Source organism: Pelobates fuscus, chromosome 7 (assembly GCF_036172605.1).
Source record: "Pelobates fuscus isolate aPelFus1 chromosome 7, aPelFus1.pri, whole genome shotgun sequence".
NCBI lineage: Eukaryota > Metazoa > Chordata > Amphibia > Anura > Pelobatidae > Pelobates > Pelobates fuscus.
This window is the reverse complement of record NC_086323.1, coordinates 119,621,660-119,645,993: the sequence shown is the minus strand read 5'-3', so window position 1 is coordinate 119,645,993 and position 24,334 is coordinate 119,621,660. Positions and strand designations below refer to the sequence as shown.

The window sequence follows — 24,334 nt, the reverse complement described above, 5'->3', positions numbered from 1 at the left end:
TGGTTTTTATAAATGCAAGATATGTTTAGGCTGCAAAAGCACACAACAAGTAGGGAATGGTAGGTTCTTTGAGTTCCAATCAGAGAGCACGAAAACTTCCTATAAGATCAGGGAACATATGACATGCCACAGTAGTAATGTAATATATCTCTTACAGTGTACATGTCATTTGCAATATATTGGTAGAACTACAAGACCACTGTTCAAAAGGATTAGAGAGCATGTATATAATATACGTAAAAGAGTAACAAGCCATAGCGTCTCCGATCATTTTAATAAAGTACATAACGGAGACCCTAGGGCTCTCTCCTTCATGGCCATAAAGAAGGTTACTGCTAATTGGAGGGGAGGTGACTTTATTAGAAAAATTGGCCAAGAGGAAATGAAATGGGTCTATTACCTCGATACTATGTCCCCTACTGGCCTAAATATTGATTTCGATCTTTTTAATTTTTTATAGTAGCTTTCTATAGACATTTTTAGACATTTATAGACATTTTTATAAAAGTAATTTTTTAGGATGTTTTTTAGTAATTTTAAGTTATTGTATTGTCATCTCTTTCTAATTATCTTATAAGATACTGAATTCTATGTATCCTCACAATATCACTCTATAGTCTTTGAACTTTTAAGGAAAAAAAGGGGAAAGAGAAATCCGTTGTTTAGCGGATATACCACTTGGAAAGCTTTTTCCCTAAATTGTATAATTAGTTTCTGATTTTGTTAAAAGAGAATTCACTTAAATTACTACTGAGTATCTAGATGGAAGCTGTGGATACATATCTCCATCATAAGTGATTATACAATAAATAATTGTTTTCTCATTTTGTGTCTTGCAATTGGGAATAATAAGCCTTGCACTTTAACCAACAATATTTTTCTCTATACAAATTTTTCTCTATAAATTTTTCTCTATACATTTTCTATATGTAGTTTTTAGCTTTAAATATGTAGTTATATAATAATTTTTTAGATCTTCTGATAGATATATAATGGATTTTAAGAAGGTATATTCTATGTACACTGCACATTGCACTTTTGTTACACAATTGGGTGTTAAACAGATGAGGTGAATATAACTATACGATGCATCTAGTTAACCATGTATTTGTGCTGGAATTATATGTATATATTTATTGAATATTTGCATTTGAGGTTTTTTAATTTCTCCTTTATTTCTTTCACTCCTTCCTTTTATTATAATGTTTGGAGTTTATGTGAATACTCCTGGACTTAATTGAAATGGACTGCTCCAAATTAACTAATTAGTTAGCCTATATAAAGAAAGACCCAAGGAACGTGGATTATGCTTGAAAAAGCCCCGTGGGAGGGGAGAAATGCATTGCATCTGAACAATCCGGAAGTTTTTGCACCTACACCGTGTATCCGTGTATCCATGAGGATTGAGCTGCGAGGAGGACACTCTGATTATAGACCTTCTCTCTCTTTCTCGGACTATCGGTAGCAGGTTGCAGGAGACTGGTGTTTTATATCTTTTTATGCTTTGGTAATAAAGAAATTCTTGGTTTACACATATCCGGATTGGCCCACGTTCTTTCTATACTGAGTGGATCCCACGATCACTGGGGGCTGATCCTCCCTTGAGCCTGATAGTTTGGGGTGGTACTTCAACCACTCCACCATTGTGAGTGAGATACCTATTTATTTATTGTTAATTTTGCACTGTACAAACATATTGCACTAGGTGTTGTATTATTTGTATTACAGAGCCGTGTATTATTTGTTCCAGAAGCTCTGCAAGTATATCAGTCCTTTTTTTATTTATATTGGATATCCCTTGTCTGCACATATATGCACTTTGGCACTCCACATATTGTGTAAATTTCTTAAAGCACTATAGCACTTTGGTATTATTGCATTGTAATCAAATGTGTTATATGCCCTTCAGATTTTTTAGGTGTGATTAACACTGTATTTTATTTATTGTAAGCGCACTCACTATTCCTTATTACCTATTTAGCACTTAGGAGATCTCACCAGGACTCCCAGTGAGTTGCAGCTATTTGTTTCGATTTATATTGTGTATGCTCGCTATACATATATTTTCCTCCTTGTGCGCCATTTAACCTTCCGTCGATATACTCTATTAGCTTGTGCCAATAACCCACCAGAGGAGATACGTAATACCCCTGTTTCTCCTGTCGGTTCAGGTCTAGAGGTAGCCACAGTGGGTGCTTCTTCTCACATTACCCCCCCAGTACGCTATGGTGGGGCTCCTGAGAAGTGTCGTGGTTTTTTAAACCAAATTAGTATCCACTTTGAATTGCAACCTCGCTCTTATCCTACAGATAGGGCAAAAGTAGGATTTATTATCACCCTACTCATTGAGAAAGCTCTGAGATGGGCCAACCCACTATGGGAGAACGATAACCCATTAGTTTATAACTATAACGCATTTGTAGCTGCTTTTAGAAGAACATTTGACCCTCCAGGTAGAAAGGTTAATGCAGCCAGATTACTGTTGCGCCTGAGACAGGAGAACCGAACACTGGTGGATTATGCACTAGAGTTCAGGTCTCTGGCGGCAGAAGTCAAGTGGAATGAGCAGGCGTATATGGATGTATTTTTGAAGGGCCTATCTGATGTAATCCTTGATGAGGTTGCTACCAGAGAACTCCCTGAGAATTTAGAGGATTTAATTTCGTTCATCTCTCGTATAGATGAACGTCTAAGAGAGAGACAGAACACTCGAGAGAGGAACCAGAGACCTTCTTTTAGGTTAGCTCCCGCTTTTCCAAGTCCTGACTCCACGATATCTTTGCTTACTGAACCTATGCAGATAGGGTATACCCGCCTCTCTGAGGAGGAAAGACAGCACAGGAGAAGAGAGGGTTTGTGTATGTACTGTGGGGCCAAGGGTCATTTACTCTCGAATTGTTCTAACCGCCCGGGAAACGCTCGCACCTAAGTCTCTCTAGAGGACAGGCCTTGGGTGTTTCTATTTTGTCCTCTACTCCTAATTATAAAGATCACAGGCTTCTGCTACCAGTTTCCTTAACTTGGGGGAAGGAAGTAGTAAGGGCTATGGCATTGATAGATTCCGGTGCTGCTGAGAATTTTATCGACCAAGCCTTTGCTAGTAAGAACAATTTCCCATCCCAGCTAACGGAGACACCTTTGGCCGTTGAGGCCATAGATGGTAGACCACTACTAGACCCTGTTATCTTTCGTGAGACCATACCCATTGATTTAAATGTTGGTATCCTACACGTGGAGAATGTATCTCTTATGCTCATTTCGTCTCCTTCCGTTCCCATAGTTCTGGGGTACCCATGGTTGAAAAAACATAACCCTATTATCGATTGGGAGTTAGGAGAGATACTCTCGTGGGGCCAGGGCTGCCAGGATCGGTGTTTGTGCAAGGTTTCTCCATTAGCTAATATTAACATACCGGAGAATCCTACTCAGTCCACAGAAAGACAAATACCAGACCTTTACCTAGACTTAAGGGCAGTGTTTGACAAGAAGAATGCCGATTCTTTGCCTCCACACAGGTCATTTGACTGTAAGATTAAGCTTCTACCCGGCACTATGCCTCCGAGGGGCCATGTATATCCTTTGTCTGTTCAGGAAAACTCGGTTCTAGAGGAGTATATTTGGGAGAATTTAGAAAAGGGATTCATCAGGAGGTCTTCTTCTCCGGCCGGGGCTGGGTTCTTTTTCATTAAGAAGAAGGATGGCACGCTGAGACCATGTATCGATTACCGAGGCTTGAATAAAATAACTGTCAGAAATGCCTATCCTATCCCACTGATTACCGAGTTATTTGATCGTCTTAAGGGCTCCAAAATCTTCACCAAGTTAGATCTCAGAGGGGCTTACAATTTGGTGAGAATCCAGCAAGGTCACGAGTGGATGACGGCATTCAATACCCGGTATGGCCATTACGAATACACTGTTATGCCATTTGGACTATGCAATGCGCCTGCAGTATTTCAAGATTTGATTAATGAGGTACTTAGGGAGTTTCAGTATGATTGTGTTATTGTTTACCTGGACGACATACTAATACACTCTAAGGAGATTGAGACTCACCATAGACAGGTCAGAAAGGTATTACACAAGCTGCTGCAACATGGTCTATATTGCAAATTGGAGAAGTGCAGTTTTGATCAGTCTCAGGTAGACTTTCTTGGATACGTGATTTCTGGGGAAGGTTTTAAAATGGATCCTGTAAAACTCCAATCTATTTTAGACTGGCCCTTGCCCAAAGGACTCAAAGCTATCCAAAGGTTTATTGGTTTTTCCAACTACTATAGGCGCTTCATTAAAGGATACTCCTCTATCATTGCGCCTATTACCAATATGACCAAACAAGGGGCTGATACTAAGTTCTGGTCTAAGGAAGCTCTTGGTGCTTTCAAGACTCTCAAGGAACTTTTTGCCTCGGCTCCCATTCTAGTCCATCCTGATACGACTCTGCCTTTCTTGCTTGAGGTCGATGCCTCTGAGACAGCAGTTGGGGCTGTTCTGTCTCAAAGGTTAGGGGTGGATAAACCGTTACACCCTTGTGGTTTCTTCTCTAAGAAATTTTCTGGGCCTGAGAGCAGATATGACATCGGGGAAAGGGAACTGTTAGCAGTCATTAAAGCCTTAAAGGAGTGGAGACATTTGTTGGAGGGGACCCTACACCCTATTACGATTTTGACGGACCACAAAAACTTGTCCTATATTGGGGAGGCTAAGCGCTTATCCTCTAGACAAGCTCGTTGGTCCTTATTCCTGACTCACTTCAATTATGTACTGACTTACAGACCTGGTTCTAAAAACTCTAAAGCCGATGCATTATCTCGCCAATATGAACCTTCTACTGTACCTGAACCAGTTCTTTCTTCTATAGTTCCGAAATGCAATATCATTGCTAATATGAATCTCAGGATTCATTCTCCATTACTGGCCGAGATCATTAAGTTGCAACATCTAGCACCTAAACAGACTCCTGCGGGTCGTCATTTCGTTCCTCCTGCTCTTCAACTGGAACTTTTACAGTGTTTACATAATAGCAAGATGGCGGGACATCCTGGTATTCGCAAAACTTACGCGTTGATCTCTAAGGACTTCTGGTGGCCTGCTTTACGGAGGGATATTGAGGAGTTCATCGCTGCATGTGAAGTTTGTACTAAAACCAAACAACCCCATACGCTTCCATGTGGATTCCTGCACCCCTTGGAGGTTCCAGAAAAACCATGGTCCTGTTTGGCTATGGACTTTATTGTCGATCTACCTATCTCTAAAAGACAGACTGTTATCCTCACCGTGGTTGACAGGTTTACTAACATGGCACACTTTATTCCCCTGCCTAAACTCCCGTCTTCTCCCGAATTGGCAGAGATATTCGCTAAGGATATTTTTCGCCTACATGGGATACCCTCTCAAATTGTATCGGACAGAGGCTCCCAATTTGTTTCCCGCTTTTGGAGGTCCTTCTGCTCTCAACTTGGTATTAAATTAAACTTTTCTTCTGCCTATCATCCTCAGTCTAACGGAGCTGCTGAACGTACCAACCAGAAAATTGAACAATATTTACGATGCTTTGTTTCTGAACACCAGGATGATTGGGTCGGTTTGATTCCTTGGGCGGAGTTTGCACACAACAATCTCGTTTGCGATTCTACTCATTCAAGCCCCTTCTTCATGAATTATGGTTTTCATCCGTCTATTCTTCCTTCGGATTCTCCTTCCCAGGGGGTGCCGTCGGTTGATGTTCATGTTGCCAATTTGAGGAAGTTGTGGGATCAAACTCGACAAATCCTTGTGCACAACTCTATGTTGGTTAAGAAACACGCTGATAAACGTAGAAGGGCGGCTCCGGTCTTTGTTCCAGGTGATAGGGTATGGCTGAGCACGAGGAACATCCGTTTAAAAGTGCCATCCATGAAGTTCGCTCCTCGTTATATTGGACCCTACAGGGTGCTGACCCGTATCAATCCAGTTGCGTATCGTTTAGCTCTTCCTAATACCTTACGTATCCCGAACTCGTTTCACGTTTCATTGCTGAAACCACTCATATGTAACAGATTTTCCTCCACAATAGCCCCTCCTCGCTCCGTTCAGGTGGAGGGTCAGGAGGAGTATGAGGTTAACTCTATTATTGATTCTCGAATCTCCCGGGGGAGAGTACAATATCTGGTTGATTGGAAGGGATATGGTCCTGAGGAGAGGAGTTGGGTACCTCAGGAGGATGTTCATGCTCCCCGTCTCCGCAGGGCGTATCACTCTCGCTTCCCATCTCGTCCCGGTTCATTCCGCCCGGTGGGCGTATCTGAGAGGGGGGGGTACTGTCAGGGTACCTGTGGTCTCTACCTCCGAAAGAGGTAGAGACTTAGCTGTTCCTCCATCCAGACGGTCTGATGGCTCCCTTCCCCGCGGTCTATCCGGTCATGCTAGGCCGGCCGCGAGGGAGTGACTGCCTTTTACAGCATCTAGGCAGGAAGTAGTCATCAGGACACTCCCCCGGAACGACCTGTCAGTCAATTGCTGCAGGACCAATCAAGACGCCTCGGAGGCGTGGTTACTGCTCTGAACAGGGTATTTAACAGAGCTTCTTTCATTAGCTCATTGCCCTGTCGTGGTTCTAGCTTGTTCTAGTCACTCAGTGCTTGTGTATTCTATTATCCCTTTTGGTTTTTACCCGGCTTGTTTACCTTACTCTGCTTATCTCTGTTACCCTTTATTCGGCTTGTCTCTCGCTTACCTGTCTTCTGTTACCCTCGACCTCCGCTTGTCTTTGACCATTCTATACTGTACTACTTACGTTAGTCCGGCCATTCTAAGGTCCGGTATACGTATCTGGCTACTGTTTGTACTCTGCGTGTTGGATCCCTGTCCCGATCCTGACAGGAATGTGATGTAGCGCTACAAGCGATCCCTCTTTTGCCGATTATATTCATCTTAGCCTAGAACACGTTATTTGACAAATAAAACAAAATCCAACTATCAGTGGGTTGTTAACCCCACGTGGGGAGCAAAAAATAGCACTCTTCGCAGATGATGTGCTGCTATTTCTAACCAATCCTGACAAATCTCTACCCTGTCTGGTGGAACTCCTTGAAACTTATGGAAAGGTTTTGTACTATAGGAATAACACACACACACACACACACACACACAAACAGGCCCTACCAATCAGCATTCCCAATTATATAGTACAATAGCTAAAAAAAAAAATCACCAGTTGGACTGTCATGAAGACCATAATACATACCTGGGTATCAAGCTGATAGAAAATTCTGACTGATACAAGAGAATCATATAGCTCTCTTACATAAAACAGTTGGTTAGTTTAGGAAATGGGAGGATATGGAAATGTTGTGGTTGAGTTGCGTAGCACTCCTTAGCAACAGAACACAATTAAAATGATATTATCTCATATACTGTACCTGTTTCGTACTATCCCAATTGCTAGAAAAAAAATCCATATTCTCCTCATCGCATATATTTGGAAGACAAAACCTCCATGCATATCAAATTGCATGTCTTACATTTAATAAAGGCAGCCTTGGTATTCCTGACATAATTAGATACTATAGAGTTTCTTTAATAATGCAGGAACTGATGTCGCTTACCAGATCTACTCTACCCATATGGACACACTTAAAAAATGCTTGTATAAAACCAAACACATTAGCCCAATTGTTATGGATTGCCCCAGTGCCAACTGTACATAATTTACACAAGCTTTCTACCACAAGACTTCTCCTTAGGATCTGGAAACAGTGGGCCCCTGCTTTAATAGGTACCTCTTATATCCTGACACTAGCCCCATTACATATGCTTACAAGCTTAATACCTGACCTCTTTCTTACTAAGTGGACCGAGAATGGAATTCTTAAAGTATATGATTTATGTCATATTTAACCAATCATTGATAACAGGAGTAGTCCCAGAAGATTGGAAGTTAGCGAATGTTGTGCCCATTCACAAGAAAGGTAATAGGGAGGAGTCGGGCAACTATAGGCCAGTAAGCCTTACTTCAGTAGTGGGGAAAGTGATGGAAACCATGTTAAAGGATAGGATTGTTGAACATCTAAAAACACATGGATTTCAAGATCATAGACAACATGGGTTTACTTCAGGGAGATCATGCCAAACTAATCTTATTGATTTTTTTGATTGGGTAACTAAAACTTTAGATCAGGGTGGTGCAGTAGACATTGCTTACCTAGATTTCAGTAAGGCTTTTGACACTGTTGCACATAGAAGGCTTATCAATAAACTGCAATCTTTGAGTTTGGATTCCAATATTGTTGAATGGGTAAGGCAGTGGCTGAGTGACAGGCAGCAGAGGGTTGTAGTCAATGGAGTATATTCGAAGCTTGGGCTTGTCACCAGTGGGGTACCTCAGGGATCTGTACTTGGACCCATTCTCTTTAATATTTTTATTAGTGATATTGCAGAAGGTCTTGATGGTAAGGTGTGTCTTTTTGCGGATGATACTAAGATATGTAACAGGGTTGATGTTCCAGGAGGGATAAGCCAAATGGAAAATGATTTAGGTAAACTAGAAAAATGGTCAGAGTTGTGGCAACTGACATTTAATGTGGATAAGTGCAAGATAATGCATCTTGGACGTAAAAACCCAAGGGCAGAGTACAGAATATTTGATAGAGTCCTAACCTCAACATCTGAGGAAAGGGATTTAGGGGTGATTATTTCTGATGACTTAAAGGTAGGCAGACAATGTAATAGAGCAGCAGGAAATGCTAGCAGAATGCTTGGTTGTATAGGGAGAGGTATTAGCAGTAGAAAGAGGGAACTGCTCATGCCATTGTACAGAACACTGGTGAGACCTCACTTGGAGTACTGTCCACAGTACTGGAGACCCTATCTTCAGAAGGATATTGATACCTTAGAAAGAGTTCAAAGAAGGGCTACTAAACTGGTTCATGGATTGCAGGATAAAACTTACCAGGAAAGGTTAAAGGAACTTAACATGTATAGCTTGGTGGAAAGACGAGACAGGGGAAATATGATAAAAGCATTTAAATACATAAAGGGAATCAACACAGTAAAGGAGGAGACTATATTTAAAAGAAGAAAAACTACCACAACCAGAGGACATAGTCTAAAATTAGAAGGACAAAGGTTTAAAAATAATATCAGGAAGTATTACTTTACTGAGAGGGTAGTGGATGCGTGGAATAGCCTTCCAGCTGAAGTGGTAGAGGTTAACACAGTAAAGGAGTTTAAGCATGCGTGGGATAGGCATAAGGCTATCCTAACTATAAGATAAGGCCAGGGACTAATGAAAGTATTTAGAATACTGGGCAGACTAGATGGGCCGAATGGTTCTTATCTGCCGTCACATTCTATGTTTCTATGTCACAACACAGGGATTAAAGCATTTCCTAACCTTCAATGGGAATATTCTCTCCCTCAGAGAGAATTGTTTACTTATCTACGACTCAAAAACCTTATTATGTCTAAACACATTTAGGCCCCAACTGCCAACATGGTAACCCCCTTAGATCAGAGCTGTATGGTTAAATGTACATCCTCTAAGACTTGCTCTTTGTGTTATAACTGGTTTATTATGGCTGAAACCCAGGTAAAACTTCCATACATGACCCGAGGGGAAAGAGATTTTAGCAAAGATTTCTCTTTCATCCGGTTTAAGCTCAATACAAACAACCAAAAATGCATCAGTAGCTTATCGCATTGTGAAGCTTTTAGCAAAATCCTGATGAAATGATACCTAGTTCCCCTAAGACTCTCAAAAATGTATACCACTGTTTTACCCATTTGTTGGATATGTTACCAAGTGGAAGGCTCACTGATATATATCTTTTGGGCCCCCCTGATCCTACTTAATTCGGTAATAAGGTGGTGTTACGAACGCTGGTATAGTAGATACCCTGGTCGCCTATGCCTCCAGAACTGCTAAGCCTTAGTGATTATAGCTGCAGTTCGGGTGTAGATTTGAATAGTTCCAGACGAATACAGCATCCAAGTAGTTTCTCCCCAGCAAGTAGACAGTTACCCAAACATGAGCCTAGACGTCATGAAGGGTACAACAGGAATGAATTTTAATGGTGCCACACTGGCTTTTATGCAAGTCTCCATGCAAGGTGCACACCCACATGGACCTTGTGGGGGACAGGGACACAAAGGTTACAGCCAATAATATTACAGTGACAACGTGTGACACTCCCAATACAAACAGATAATTCCCTCCTCTCTGCCTGTGAGATAATTGAGTCAGCTAGATTAATAACTCAATTATCTCCAGGCAGTAAAAACACATTTTCCCTAAAACTTAGAAAGTACACAAAAACACATAACATCCCCATAAATGTCATATCCCCTGATAGCCCTGATCTGGGTGACCAACATATCCAAAAAATCACCAAGATCAGTTCAGGGGTTTTCGAATTTTATGGAAGTCCCATTTGTACCGACCACACACGAGGCTCCTGCCCAGAAACAGTTCCATGAGATTAGGCTGGGAGGTCGGTCTATTTTGAAAAGTCACAAAAATGAAATAATACATGAACGGATCCCCCTGACTCATAGTATGGATTGTTCCCCTTGTTTGTGGGAACCAAATTACCGAACAGCGCTCCCCTAGCTGTTTGGGAAAAGGAAGCAGGGGTTCGTATGGCTGGACTTGTGTTCGGGAAGTCTAGTGTCCGATTTTAGTTCCAGACACTCGACGACCAAGTCCCGCTGACTCCTTTCGTGCAAACAAGATGGCCACCGTTTTCTCATGCACGTGGCGTTCGGCTATACGAATGGCAGCCACACAGGGAGAGTGCTTAATTGATGCTTTCCTTTGAAGATAAGTTGGGGGGGGGGGGGGGGTTGGTGTAAGGTAATTACAGCTACCGAACCAATAAAACATAGAAAGTCCCAAATGGCATGCTATTTTCTTCACAGGTGGGATAACTGGTGTCTGACTGATAGCAGGTACTCAAAATTATAATAAATTTTACACTAGGATGCAATAATCTGCTGCCTATAATGGATGGTATGTTATAAGCAGGTTTCATAATAATAACAAAAAAAATGTACATTGCACAGTCATATTCGATTTATGCAGAGCACTATGCCTCACATTGGTGTGACAATGCTTTTATTTATTGTTATTCATTTCTGTTGAAATGTTATTTGCCTCTATTTGTGATGCCTAAACCCAAACTGTGAGGTGGTCTCTATTCCGGGTAGTGAACATTTTACTTCAATAGCTGTACAGGAGATGCGTTGATTGACCTGTCTGTACTTTCTTATTGTTTTGAAAATCTCAATAGAAATCATACTTTGCAAAAAAAGAATGTGATGTAGGTTTACTTCAGGTTCTTAATTCCCATTCATCACCACTCACACCAAAAAGCCCAGCTAACCCATTTATTACATTTGTCCAAATAGTTAAAGAAACACTATATGGCAATAGATGTGCAAATGATAGCTGCCAAAAACCTGCAGAAAAATTGTAATTGGCTAACTCAAGACAAGGTGCTGTAGCAACTAAATAAAGTTAATATAAACTAAGCTCCAGGACCTGACTGTATTTATCCACGAGTACTTAAGGAACTAAGTGTAGAAATAAGTGAACCTCTATTTTTAATCTTTCAAGATTATTTTCTTTCAGGAAGGATTGGAGGAAGACAGATGTGGTTTCTATAATCAAAAAGGGTTTAAAATCCTAGCCTGGAAATTAAAGACCTGTGAGCTTAAAGGACCACTCTAGTGCCAGGAAAACATACTCGTTTTCCTGGCACTAGAGTGCCCTGAGGGTGCCCCCACCCTCAGGGTCCCCCTCCCGCCCGGCTTGGGAAAGGGGAAAGTGTTTAAAACTTACCTTTTTCCAGCGGTGGGCGGAGAGCTCTCCTCCTCTGATCCTCCTCTTCTCCTCCCCGTCGGCTGAATGCGCACGCGCGGCAAGAGCTGAGCGCGCATTCAGCCGGTCACATAGGAAAGCATTCATAATGCTTTCCTATGGACGCTTGCGTGCTCTCACTGTGATTTTCACAGTGAGAATCACGCAAGCGCCTCTAGCGGCTGTCAATGAGACAGCCACTAGAGGAAATAGGGGAAGACTTAACCCATTCACAAACATAGCAGTTTCTCTGAAACTGCTATGTTTATGAAAAAATGGGTTAGCCCTAGCTGGACCTGGCACCCAGACCACTTCATTAAGCTGAAGTGGTCTGGGTGCCTAGAGTGGTCCTTTAATTTCTGTGGCTGGAAAAGTATTTGAATGGTTATTAAGGGATATTTAAGAATTCCATCAGAAGAACTTGGTTATCAGCAAAAATCAGCATGGTTTTATGAAGCACAGGTCATGTCAAACTAACTTGACTGCATACTACGTAGAAGTAATTAGAAGTATAGATCAGTGTGTTGCAGTGGATGTGATCTATTTGGATTTTGCCAAGGCATTTGATACAGTTGCACACAATAGATTTGTTTTCAAACTCAAAGAAATCGGTCAAGATGAAAATTCTTGTTCTTGGGTAGAACATTGGCTTAACAATAGAGTACAAAGAGTTGTCATTAATGGCAATTTTTCAAGCTGGACAGAAGTGGCAAGTGGTGTCCCTCAGGGTTCTGTTCTGGGACCTCTTCTATTTAACATGTTTATAAATGATCTTGTAAAAAGCATTGAAAGTCATGTTTCAGTTTTTCCAGATGACACAAAACTCTGTAAAGTAGTGCAATGTGAGCAAGATATTAATTTGCTGCAGAGGGATTTAGATCTGGGTGACTGGGCAATCAAATGGCAGATTCAATTTAATGTTGAAAAAAAGTTACGCACTTCGGCGTAAAGAATGCACAAGCAACTTATACCCTTAATGGATGCGAATTAGGGAGAACAACACACAAAAAGGACTTAGGAATTGTTAAAGACAACAAACTATGCAACAATGTGCAATGACAATTAGCAGTGGCTAAGGCCAGTAAGGTAATGTCATGCATTGAAAAAGGGCATTCATTCTCGGGATGAGAATATAATTTAGCATTTTTATAAATCCCTGGTAAAAACCACATCTTGAATATGCTGTGCAATTTTGGACACCTGTACTAAAGAAGGATATTATGGCACTAGAAGAAGTGCAGAGGCGGGTTACAAAATTAATAAAAGGAATGGAACATTTCAGCTATGAAGAAAGTTTAACAAATTTAAACCTCTTTAGTTTAGAAAAACGTCACCTCAGAAGGGATATGATAATATTATACAAATATATCAGGGGCCGATACAAACCATTGTGTGGAAATCTATTCGCAAACCAGACTTTACATAGGACACAAGGTCATGCATTTAGACTGGAAGAAAGAAGATTTTGTCTAAGACAAAGAAAATATTTTTTTACTGTACTGTAAGGATTTGGAATTCTCTGCCTGAAGAAGTGGTTTTATCAGGGTCTGTACAGATGTTCAAAAAGCAACTAAATGCATACTTGCAACACCAGAATATTCAAGGATATAATTTTTCAATGTAGGGTAATAGCTTCTTGATCCAAGGATTAATCTGACTGCCATTCTAGGGTCAAGAATGAATTTTTTTATAGTTTGTATAGTGCTTCAAATAGTTTTTTTTTTTTTTGCCTTCTTTTGAATCAACAGCAAAAAACACATGTGAGGAAGGCTTAACTTGATAGACACAAGTCTCTTTGCAGCTATGTAACTATGTAACTATAGTGCTAGGGATACAAATATATATTCCTGACACTATAGTGTTGATGTGGCTATTTAGGTCCCAGGCCCACTTGTCAGAGTAATGAAAATGTGATTTTTACAGCTTTTTTCTCACACCGCGGCCTGCCCCGCCTCCTTGTTTGAGATAATCAATCCAATGCGAGGCTACTTGTGCATGTGTGGCAAAATGCCATGCTGTGCCAATCAGCATCTCCTCATAGAGATGGACTGAATCAATGCATCTTTGGGGCACTTTCAGTGCCTCCATACAGAGCGTGGAGACGCTGAATGCCAATGCTACACACTGTGCAACACTGAGATAGAAAGTACCTCTTGTGGCCGTCTGAGTGAGTCATTAAGGACCAATGTAAACACTGCCTTTTCTCTAAAAAGACGTCATTTACATTGAAAAACCTGCAAGGATAGGCTATAGACAACAGAACAACTAAATTAAGCTGCAGTAGTTCTGATGAATACAGTGTCCCTTTAAATAGCATCTAACTTCTTCTCTTTTACATTCATACATCTGTTATTCTGTTATAACAATAAATATGCACAGATGTTCACATTTCTGTACTGTCTGTCTTTCTACTACTACAGACGTACTTCCCAAGTATCCATATTTAGGATGGAATGTCCCTATTTGGGGCTGAAACCCCTATTTCCATCCTAATTATTATTATTATTGACATTTTTATAGCACCAACTTATTCCACAGAACTTTAAAATACTACAAAGGGAATTATTTAACAATACATGAGAGAATTACAAGTTGTTAAAGGAACAAAAGGTTGGTCAGAATATTGCTAGAAAGAACTTACAAACTTGAGGTGGTGAAGTTTAAAATACAAAAAGAAGGGTTATGTTGGGGATAGTAACCAAGTGACAGGGTGTGACAGAAGCAGAAATGGAAGGTTAGAGTGGGGTGTAGCCCTCCATGAGAGAGCGAGTGATAGATTTGTGAAATAACAGTTACCCATGCAGGGAAGCCATAGACTATTCTAAAGAGTTCCATATACAGTATTTGGTGTGTCTGAGTGTATTATAACAGAGCTCCACAGCAATAATACTCACAGTAATGTATCTGAACTACAATAAATGTGTTCAGAAGCCAGTCTGTGTAAATAAGATACATTGAACTCGTTCTAAATCACATTTTAGTTGCATAGATTGTTATTAGAAAGTCATCTAAAATTGACCCTCTTTGTTCATTTGAGATGTTGGGAGGTATACTACAGATGTTACAGGAGTGAGAGACAGATGTAGGCAGATACAATTTTGGCTTTGGCCTGGGATAGTTTAGGTTGTTTTAGTGAAGGTTTTATATTGAGAGGGCGATGAGACTGTAATCAAATGTACCAGGGTATAGGTGGAGATATGAACTAGGATGGCTTTTGACATGCACAAGGGTGGGACGTGTCTAGGAGAAGATGTGCAGTGAAAATTAATTGATTGAAAGAAGACATGTTAGGGAAGAATGTGGCTGAGAGGCAATGTACAAGAGAAGAATATGGTGGAAGGAAGATGTACAACGGAAGGATATGGTAGAGGAAAGATGTACAAGTAAAGAATATGGCTGATGGAAAGGTGTACAAGGGAGAAACATGGTTAATTGGAGATGTATATGGAAGTGATGTGGCTCAGATGAGATGTGCTAGGGAGGGTCATGATTAAAGGGACATGCGCTTTGGAAGCACATGGATATTGGATATGAATTGTATTTAACAGGGCTAAGGGGCAAGGCAACATAGTGGGGCAATACAATGTCTTGGACCAGTGTTACATTGCAGTTTTCTACTGTCATCCAGAATACTCTGCTCTTTCTTAGGACACTTCTCAAGATGGTTCACTTCCTGTTCTCTGTCATTCCCTCCAGAATCTTTGGAGACTTTAACACTGCCAACTAGCTCGGAGGCCTCCAAATTCCCATCTATGACCACCTTCGTGGGTCTCATGTAGTTGTTCGATTACCCTTCACGCCGGCAACACTCTTCGCTCCACTGATGAACTGTTACCCATTCTCATATCCATGCCCCTAGCTCATGCATGCAGGACATCTCCAGAGCTGACCCTTTCTAGAATGCCCTCACACACCATGTTCAACTCTTCAACCTCTAAAGTCCTTCAATAAATTCTCAGAAAAACACTGCTTTAGATAAGCCTATCAATATGTCCCTTAACTCCTCATGCCTGATAAGCTTGCTCCTCCCCAACACCGCTTTTCTATTTTCAAGTATTTCCTCTGTGTATTTGTCTCACATCCTTTTAGATAGTAAGATCCTTTGGGCAGGCCCCTGTTTGCTTACTGTTGCTGTATGTCAAATGTATTCCAATTACAATTATTTATACACTGCCAACATGTTCAATAGTGCTGTACAATAGGCTAAACAAGACAAACAACTAATCCTAGTTGTCTGTTAGGATTAGTTGTTTGTCTTGTTTAGCTTATTGTACAGCGCTATAGAATATGTTGGCAGTATATAAAAATAATTGGAATTGGAATGCATGTCACCAAAGTATGGCTAAAGTTCTCAAGGAACTCTGGATAAGATCAAAGATATTAACACAAAGTACCATCTTGTTTGAGCTAAAGTTAGATAGAGAAAAACGTTCTATTTGTCAGATCCATCTATCTGTAGTTTCCTGGAGGAAGTCGTGTACTATTTGTCATTTTATGTAGGAAGTCTTGTACTATGGCTAACTTCTTGCACTAAACTTTGTTGCATTCCTACAGCTGTGCACTTTCTTACCAAACAAAAATACTTCACCTCCCTTATCTCTACCTTCTTATGGGAATCTATATGCCTCTTTCAAACTTTTAATTCACTGTCTGTCTCCCTATCTAATCAACATTATCTAATCTGTCTATTCTATCCAAGCTAATCTATCCAATCCAATCCAATCACACTGCTCTAATCGGATTGAATCGATCCAATCTAATCTGACCTGCTTAACCTAGTTTTTTAGGCCACCACCAATATCTTCAAACACATTGACATAACTGTCTTTCTTATCTCTGCTCTGTAAGTAGTTTTAACTTACCAGACGGACTTTGTGTTACACTCTTCCAATCTTCCTCTGTGTCTTCATCCTTATCTTCATCCCAGTCATGGTTAGTGAGCAGTGGCAGAGACACAGCATTCTTAATGATTGGGGAAATAGGAGGTGGTGGACATATGGGAGATCCAGTATTGGATTGTCCTGATGACACCCACCTAGTTTGGCGCAAATTTCTGGTAAAGTGGCTCCATCGATTGTGACTATGCTTCTCTTGGAATTTGCTCAGAAAGGATGCATCTCCAAAGACTTCTCCTTTTCTACCAACATGCACAGTGTGGCGAAAGTCTCCTAGAGGAGGACTTATCATATCTGTGGTCAGTTCCAAACGACGTTCTCGCTTTGAGCGAGCAACCAGACTTTTTATAACTGGTAAGCTCCCAAAATTCATTTTGAGTCTAGTTTGTGAAGAGTGTCACTACAGCAATGGTAAAACAGCACAAGGCATTGAGTTGTGCGGATATAATATTGTTTTATAGGATCCAGTCAATTTTGTTTGGTAACAGTGTCTGTTATACTGTGAATTTGCAACAATCAACCATAACATAAAGCTTCTTTATTGTTGTCTGTCTGGTACACATTTAATGACATCAGTAATCTATATGTGACTTCTATAGATTAGGTACTTATTGAAATCCAATGTTCTGTGATCTATTCTTCACAAAAGATCATGTGGCATTGAAATAAACATCCAGGCAACTGATATTCCAGAAAGTCCTTTAATTGTCGTTAAGTTTTTTTCTTTTTGTGTACCTCTTGTTGTCCAGCAACTGATTTTTCTCCAACGTAAACCTGTAAATAGCACAAAATATTCATGGTTAGAAACTAAGTAACACATAATGTTTAAATTTTGTAGATCTTGACATAACATTATTTACACTAGTCTTTCTCACCACAGTTTACATACTCAGGAAACCCCTAAAACTGTTAATTAATATAAATCTATGTTTCCATCTCTTTTTCTTGCCCCATCCCTTGACCCTGCTGTGTTATTGACTGAATTTGATGGGAAGAATCTCACTTTTATACCATCATATGCCAAAGAAGAAGCAATGCAATAGAGATCTTTGCCATAAGAGTCCCATATTCTGAGTCCTTGCCATAATCAAGTGTACGGAGATACAGAGGTATGAAGGACAATAATAACTAGAGAAATCGCGAAAAAACAGCCAAGCAGTCTGCACTCACAAGGATCTCAGAAAAATCTAAAAGGTAGATCAGAGAAAGTGCATTCTTCATTACAGAAAAAATGGTTAACAACATGCCATAAAAATATGTGCAGACCTCATCAGTGACAGGCATTTCAAAATCTTAAAACGCATTTTCTCTTTTTCTCTTTCTGGAGAGTCTAAGGTTTGAAAAATGCAACAATGGCAACAATACAATAATACAAAAAATTAACTACTTGCATCCAGGGCCGGACTGGGATAAAAATTCGGCCCGGGCATTTTTTTATCACAGCGGCCCACTAAGAAGGGGCGGTGCAGAGAGGGTGTGTTTTGTCGTCACTAACGACAAACACGCCCCCTTCTCAAAGTGCAGGCCAGGGCAGACCATGCGCAGAGCTCTGCTAAAGAGCTCTAGCATGAGAAAAAAGCCCTGTATTTGTTCTGCACAGTGCAAGCAAATTTAATAACATGCTTGCACTGTGTTTCCTTGCAACTTGTCTCTGGTGTCTCTATAAATGGATACCAGGAGACAAAAATGCCAGGAAAGAGTATCGTGCTGTGTTTGGAGCCTGCTTGTGGGATTGTGTGTGTGTGTGTGTATAGAGTGAGCTGATTGTGGTGTGGTATTGTGTAATAAGGTCGGTTTTAGTCGTGTTGTGTTTGTGGTGTAATGTAATGCATATGTGGCTAGGGTCTGTAAAGAATGTGTGTGTATAGGGGATGTAGCAAGTGTGTGCATACAGGCTATAGTGTGTGTGTGTGTGTATATGTGATGTAGTGTTTGTATTGAGTGTGTGTTTAGGGGTGTAGTATGTGTTTGCTTACAAGGAATCTAGTGTGTGTATAGGGTATCCAGAGTGTGTATGTCAGGAATGTAGTGTGTGTGCGCGTATATATATATATATATATATATATATATATATATATATATATATATATATATTTGAAAGTATTGTGTATGTGTGTGGTGCAGTGTGTTGGGGAGGTTCGGTGTGTATGTGAGGGGTGCAGTATGTGTGTATGATGGATGCTGTGTGTGATGTGTGTGAGGGTGCTGTGTATGAGGGTGCTGTGTATGATGTGTGTGAGAGTGCTGTGTATGATGTGTTTTGTGATAGTGCTGAGTGTGATGTGTGTGAGTCCTAAATGTGATGTGTGTGAGAGTGCCGAGTGTGATAGTGCTGTGGATGATGTGTGTGAGAGTGCTGTGTGTGATGGGTGTGAGAGTGCTGTGTGTGATGTGTGTGAGAGTGCTGTGTGTGATGTGTGTGAGAGTGCTGTGTATGTGTTTTGTGATAGTGCCGAGTGTGATGTGTGTGTGAGTCCTAAATGTGATGTGTGTGAGAGTGCTGTGTGTGAGAGTGCCGAGTGTGATAGTGCTGTGGACGATGTGCGTGAGTGCTGAGTGTGATGTGTGTGATAGTGCTGTGTATGATGTGTTTTGTGATAGTGCTGAGTGTGATGTGTGTGTGAGTCCTAAATGTGATGTGTGTGAGAGTGCCGAGTGTGAGAGTGCTGTGTGTGATGGGTGTGAGAGTGCTGTGTGTGATGGGTGTGAGAGTGCTGTGTGTGATGGGAGTGAGAGTGCTGTGTGTGAAAGTGCTGTGATGGGTGTGAGACTGCTGTGTGTGATGAGAGTGATGGGTGTGAGAGTGCTGTGTGTGATGGGAGTGAGAGTGCTGTGTGTGATGGGAGTGAGAGTGCTGTGTGTGATGGGAGTGAGAGTGCTGTGTGTGATGGGAGTGAGAGTGCTGTGTGTGATGGGAGTGAGAGTGCTGTGTGTGATGGGAGTGAGAGTGCTGTGTGTGATGGGAGTGAGAGTGCTGTGTGTGATGGGAGTGAGAGTGCTGTGTGTGATGGAGTGAGAGTGCTGTGTGTGATGGGAGTGAGAGTGCTGTGTGTGATGGAGTGAGAGTGCTGTGTGTGATGGAGTGAGAGTGCTGTGTGTGATGGAGTGAGAGTGCTGTGTGTGATAGTGATGTGTGTGCTGTGTGTGAATGTTAGAAGGGATTGAGTGTTGGGGGGGTAAAATAAAATAAAAGAGTAGGCATTATGTCCCCCCCTCCCTTCTTACCTTTAGCCTGGGAGGGGGGGACCGGCATGCTGGTGAGTGGGTGGGGGGGACCGGCACTCCGACACCATCCCTGGTGGTCCAGTGGTGAGTGAACTCTAGCCTGAGGGCTAGAGTTCACTCTCGCGAGATCCGGTCGTTGCCATGGCAACGCGCCGGATCTCGCGAGAGGAACCCGGCGGAGCTGCAAGATAGAGCTCCGCCGGGTCCTCTCCCTCCCTCCCCAGCCGCATGTGTCTCCAAGGGGGCCGGTGAGGGAGATCTATGATCTCCTCACCGGCCCTTCATTGAAAACAGCGGGGCCGGCGCTCGGATAGTGCCGGCCCTGCATAGACCGGCAGGGGAGATCCTGGGACCTTCCCCTGCCGGCCTCGGCCCATGGCCACCGCGGCCCACCGGGCATTTGCCCGGTGTGCCCGATGGCCAGTCCGGGCCTGCTTGCATCTGCTAGGGGAAATGCAAAAATATGAAAAAACTTACAGTAGCTCTTTGATAAAGCATCAGGACAGGCTTGAAACGCGTCCAGAGTAGAAGCATTTCACAGTTTGGTGAAGTCCTGCTACAGTTTAGAGACAACTTATAGTCTCAAAAAATTGTGAAGTTTAAAAAAAAAAACAACAATGTTGTTATCTAAATGAGTTAACACACTACACCATGATGTTTTTATATTTGTGTGTTATACAAGCTATATAATATAATTAATAACATACTGTAAGGCCTGCTTGCTTGCAATTGCAAGGAGGTAACTTTCAACCATTGTGTACACCATCACCTGTTTTGTTTGGGTTTATATTTCTGCCATTGTTGCCTTTCGTTGCATGTAAGTGTCCACTTTGTTTTACATATGCAATTCCCCTGTGGCACTGGAGTTGCAGCAACAAGTAACTGAAGAACATTTTTCCCCCTCTAATTCAGCTGGTTTTATTACATTAATAACTGAAGGCTTGTCAAAGCGGAACCACATTCAAATCTACAATACTAGTGCTATTTTTTTTATCTAAGGTTATCCCCTTTTGAAGTTAAAGCGACACTATAGGCACCAAAACAACTTTAGTTTATTGAAGCTAAGTTTTAGTGTAATGCAGTCTCACTCCTCAGTTCTCTGCTATTTATGAGTTAAAACAGTTTGTTTATGCTGCCCTTGTCACACCTGCATGTGACTTACACAGCATTCTTAAACACTTCCTGTAAAGTGAGATCTAATGTTTAAGCTTACTTTATTGCATAGTCTGTTTTATCTTCTGCACTGTCAATAATCTCCTAGACGTGGACCTAAATCTGGATTTAACTCAGGCTCAATCTGAATCTTGTAAGCAACATTCAATTATTGTTAAATAGCATTAAGAATGTCTGGATATTGCAGTCTGAATGCAACATGTTTTTGGAGTATGAATTATGTTTGCCACTGACTGGAAAGCTGAGTGTCAAAGGAAGGTTAATGTTTAAATGAGGATAGACAAGAGCCAGAGTATATCCTACAAGGCCTATTGAAACCTCTCATGGTTTGAAAAAGCTATGTATAATACAACAGTCAACATTTAATATTGCAAAGACAACTACAATTAACCCCTTCCCGACCGGTGATGGAAATTTTCCGTCAACCTTGTCCTTCAGTTAAGTACCGGTGACGGAAAATTTCCGTCATTTACAAAAGTTAACCCCAGATCGCCGCAATCGCGGCGATCGCGGGGTTAACGGTGCTCCGGTCTGCCTCTGTATTAGAGGCAGACCGGGAGCACCCGATCGGGCTGCCCCAGCTCATGTGCCCGCTCTGACAGCATGTCAGAGCGAGCACATGTGCTCAATGTACTTACCTTCCGCCTCCCTGCACTTCCGGGTTCTGTGTGAAGTGCAGGGAGCCGGATCTTCAATGATCCTGCCCCCTGGTGGGAAAAAAAAAATTAAAGTTAAATCCAACCCCCCCCTTCCCCTGATTTAATAAAATTAACCCCTTCCCTGCCAATTGATCACTGACTACAGTGATCAATTGGCAGGGAATACATTTTAATGTCATCTGATTTTTTTTTTAACCCCTGAGGGTTAATTATTATTTTTTTTTAACCCTCAGGGGTTAATTTTATTGTATTAATTCATTTAAATATTTAAAAATTATATATTTAGCTAGCTGAGATGGGTGGAAGTTAGTGGGGAATTGGGGAATTTGGTGTTAGGCTAACTAGGGGTTAACGTTAATTTTTTTTTAAATAAGCTTTAAAAAGGTAAAACAAAAAAAAAATGTAACTGTTTTAGTAACGTTTAAGTAAAAAAAAAAATACCACCCCCTTTTACCCAGTCTAAATAAAAATTAACCCCTTCCCTGCCAGGTGATCACTGCCTACAGTGATCACCATACAGGTCGCAGTATTATACTGTGATCTAATTTTTTTTAACCCCTGAGGATTAAATTTTATTTATTTTTTTTAACCCTCAGGGGTTCAATTTATTTAATTAATTCATTTAAATATTTTATAATTATATATTTTGCTAGCTGGGGTGGGAGTTATGGGGAAATGGGGAATTTACTGTTAGTGCTGCTTACTGCTAGTTAGGGGTTAACGGTAAAAAAAAAGCTTAGAAAAATGTTAAATCTGTTAAAAAAAAGTTTTACGAAAGTTTAGGAAACTTTAAAAAAATTAATAAGCAAAACAAAAGTTTAAAAAATAGTTTTAAAAAGTAAAAAAAGTTTTAAAAAGTTAAAAAATACATTTAATAACGCTCATTACCACTACACCTGGTACAAGCTAGCGGAAAAATGATCCCACGCTAATGTTCAAAATATGCCTTTTGAAATACCCTGGGATGTCTTCTTTAAGAAATGGTATGGCTTTATGGGGTATTTGGATTATATAGCCTGGTAAAATACTTTAAAATGGGACATGGGCACAGCGTAAAAATTTAAAGTTTGAAAAAAAATGGAATGGCTGTGTCCCAAATGTGCCCCTCCGATGTCCACATATACCTGGCAAAGGTACATACGGGGGTATTTTTGTACTCAGCAGACATAGCTGAGCAACATATGAAGTATTATACAGTGGTAGTACACATAAGGTTTGCAAAATATACTGTGCAAACTCACTTTGTGTGTCAAAAAGGCAGAAAAAACTATTATTATCCCACGCTAAGGTTCAAAATATGCCTTTTGAAATAGCCTGGGGTGTCTACTTTAAGAAATGGTAGGCCTTTGTGGGGTAGTTTGAATTTAAAACCTGCGAAGATGCTTGGAAATTGCACATAGGCCCAGCGTCAAAATTCAAAGTTCTGTAAAATCTGATATGGCTTGGTCTCCTATATGGCACTGTAGCTTCACAAAATAGTGCAAAAACATTCATTGGGGATGTCTTTTTACCCCCATAATTTGGGGGTTTTGAACTTAGTGGCACATATGAAATATACAAAATGCCCAGCAAAAATGCAATCCGTATGTCAAAAAATGCACAAAATTATTTTTTACCACATACTTTGGCATATATTGGTGAAAAAATGGGGGCATGCTAAGGCACAATATGCACCTCATGATATACCCTGGAGTGTCTACTTTTACAAATGGTAGGCCTTTGTGGTTTTTTTTTTGAACAGTCAAACTGTTATAATACCCCAAATGGAAGCATAGGGTCATTAAATCCGTCTCTCAAAATTCTACTGTGAATACTGAAAAGGACAGGTCTCCTGTATGGCCCTGTAGCTTCACGAAATAGTGCCATAGACATACAATGGGGGTGTCCTTTTACTCAGAAGACTTAGCTAAGCATAATTTGGGGGGTTTGAACTTAGTGGCACATATGAAATATACAAAGTGCCCAGCAAAAATGGAATCCGTATGTAAAAAATGCACAAAATTATTTTTTACCACATACTTTGGCATGTAATGGTATAAAAATGGGGGCATGTTAAGGCACAATATGCACCTTATGAGATACCCTGGAGTGTCTACTTTTACAAATGGTAGGCCTTTGTGGGTTTTTTTTGAACAGTCAAACTGTTATAATACCCCAAATGGAAGCATAGGCTAATTAAATCCGTCTCTCAAAATTCTACTGTGAATACTGAAAAGGGCAGGTCTCCTATATGGCACTGTAGCTTCACGAAATAGTGCCAAAGACATACAATGGGGGTACCGTTGTACTCAGCAGAAGTAACTGAACACATAATAAAACCTTGCACAGGAATAGGACACTACAACTTTACAAAATACACATGAGAAGTTCTTTGTTATAAGTTTGTGTGCCAAAAACCCAATATACTAATTTTTACTCCAATATTTAGCAGAGATTGGCGGTGAAATGGCTACTTAGAAAGTGTCAAAACAACCTTAGGACAATAGCCTGTGATGTCTACTTTATATAAATATATACTTTTGTGTGGCAATTTTGTTTTATTTTAT

General features: G+C 40.7%; 1 protein-coding gene across 1 annotated transcript in view; it reads right to left on the bottom strand.

Moving 5' to 3' along the window:
- Positions 1-24,334, bottom strand: part of CDC42EP1 (CDC42 effector protein 1) — a 46,213-nt gene that overhangs the window by 6,892 nt on the left and 14,987 nt on the right. Inside the window, exon 2 of the mRNA XM_063426518.1 lies at positions 16,699-17,505. Coding sequence (XP_063282588.1) covers positions 16,699-17,104 — 406 coding nt within the window. The 5' untranslated portion in view covers positions 17,105-17,505. The remainder of the gene's footprint in view (positions 1-16,698; positions 17,506-24,334) is intronic.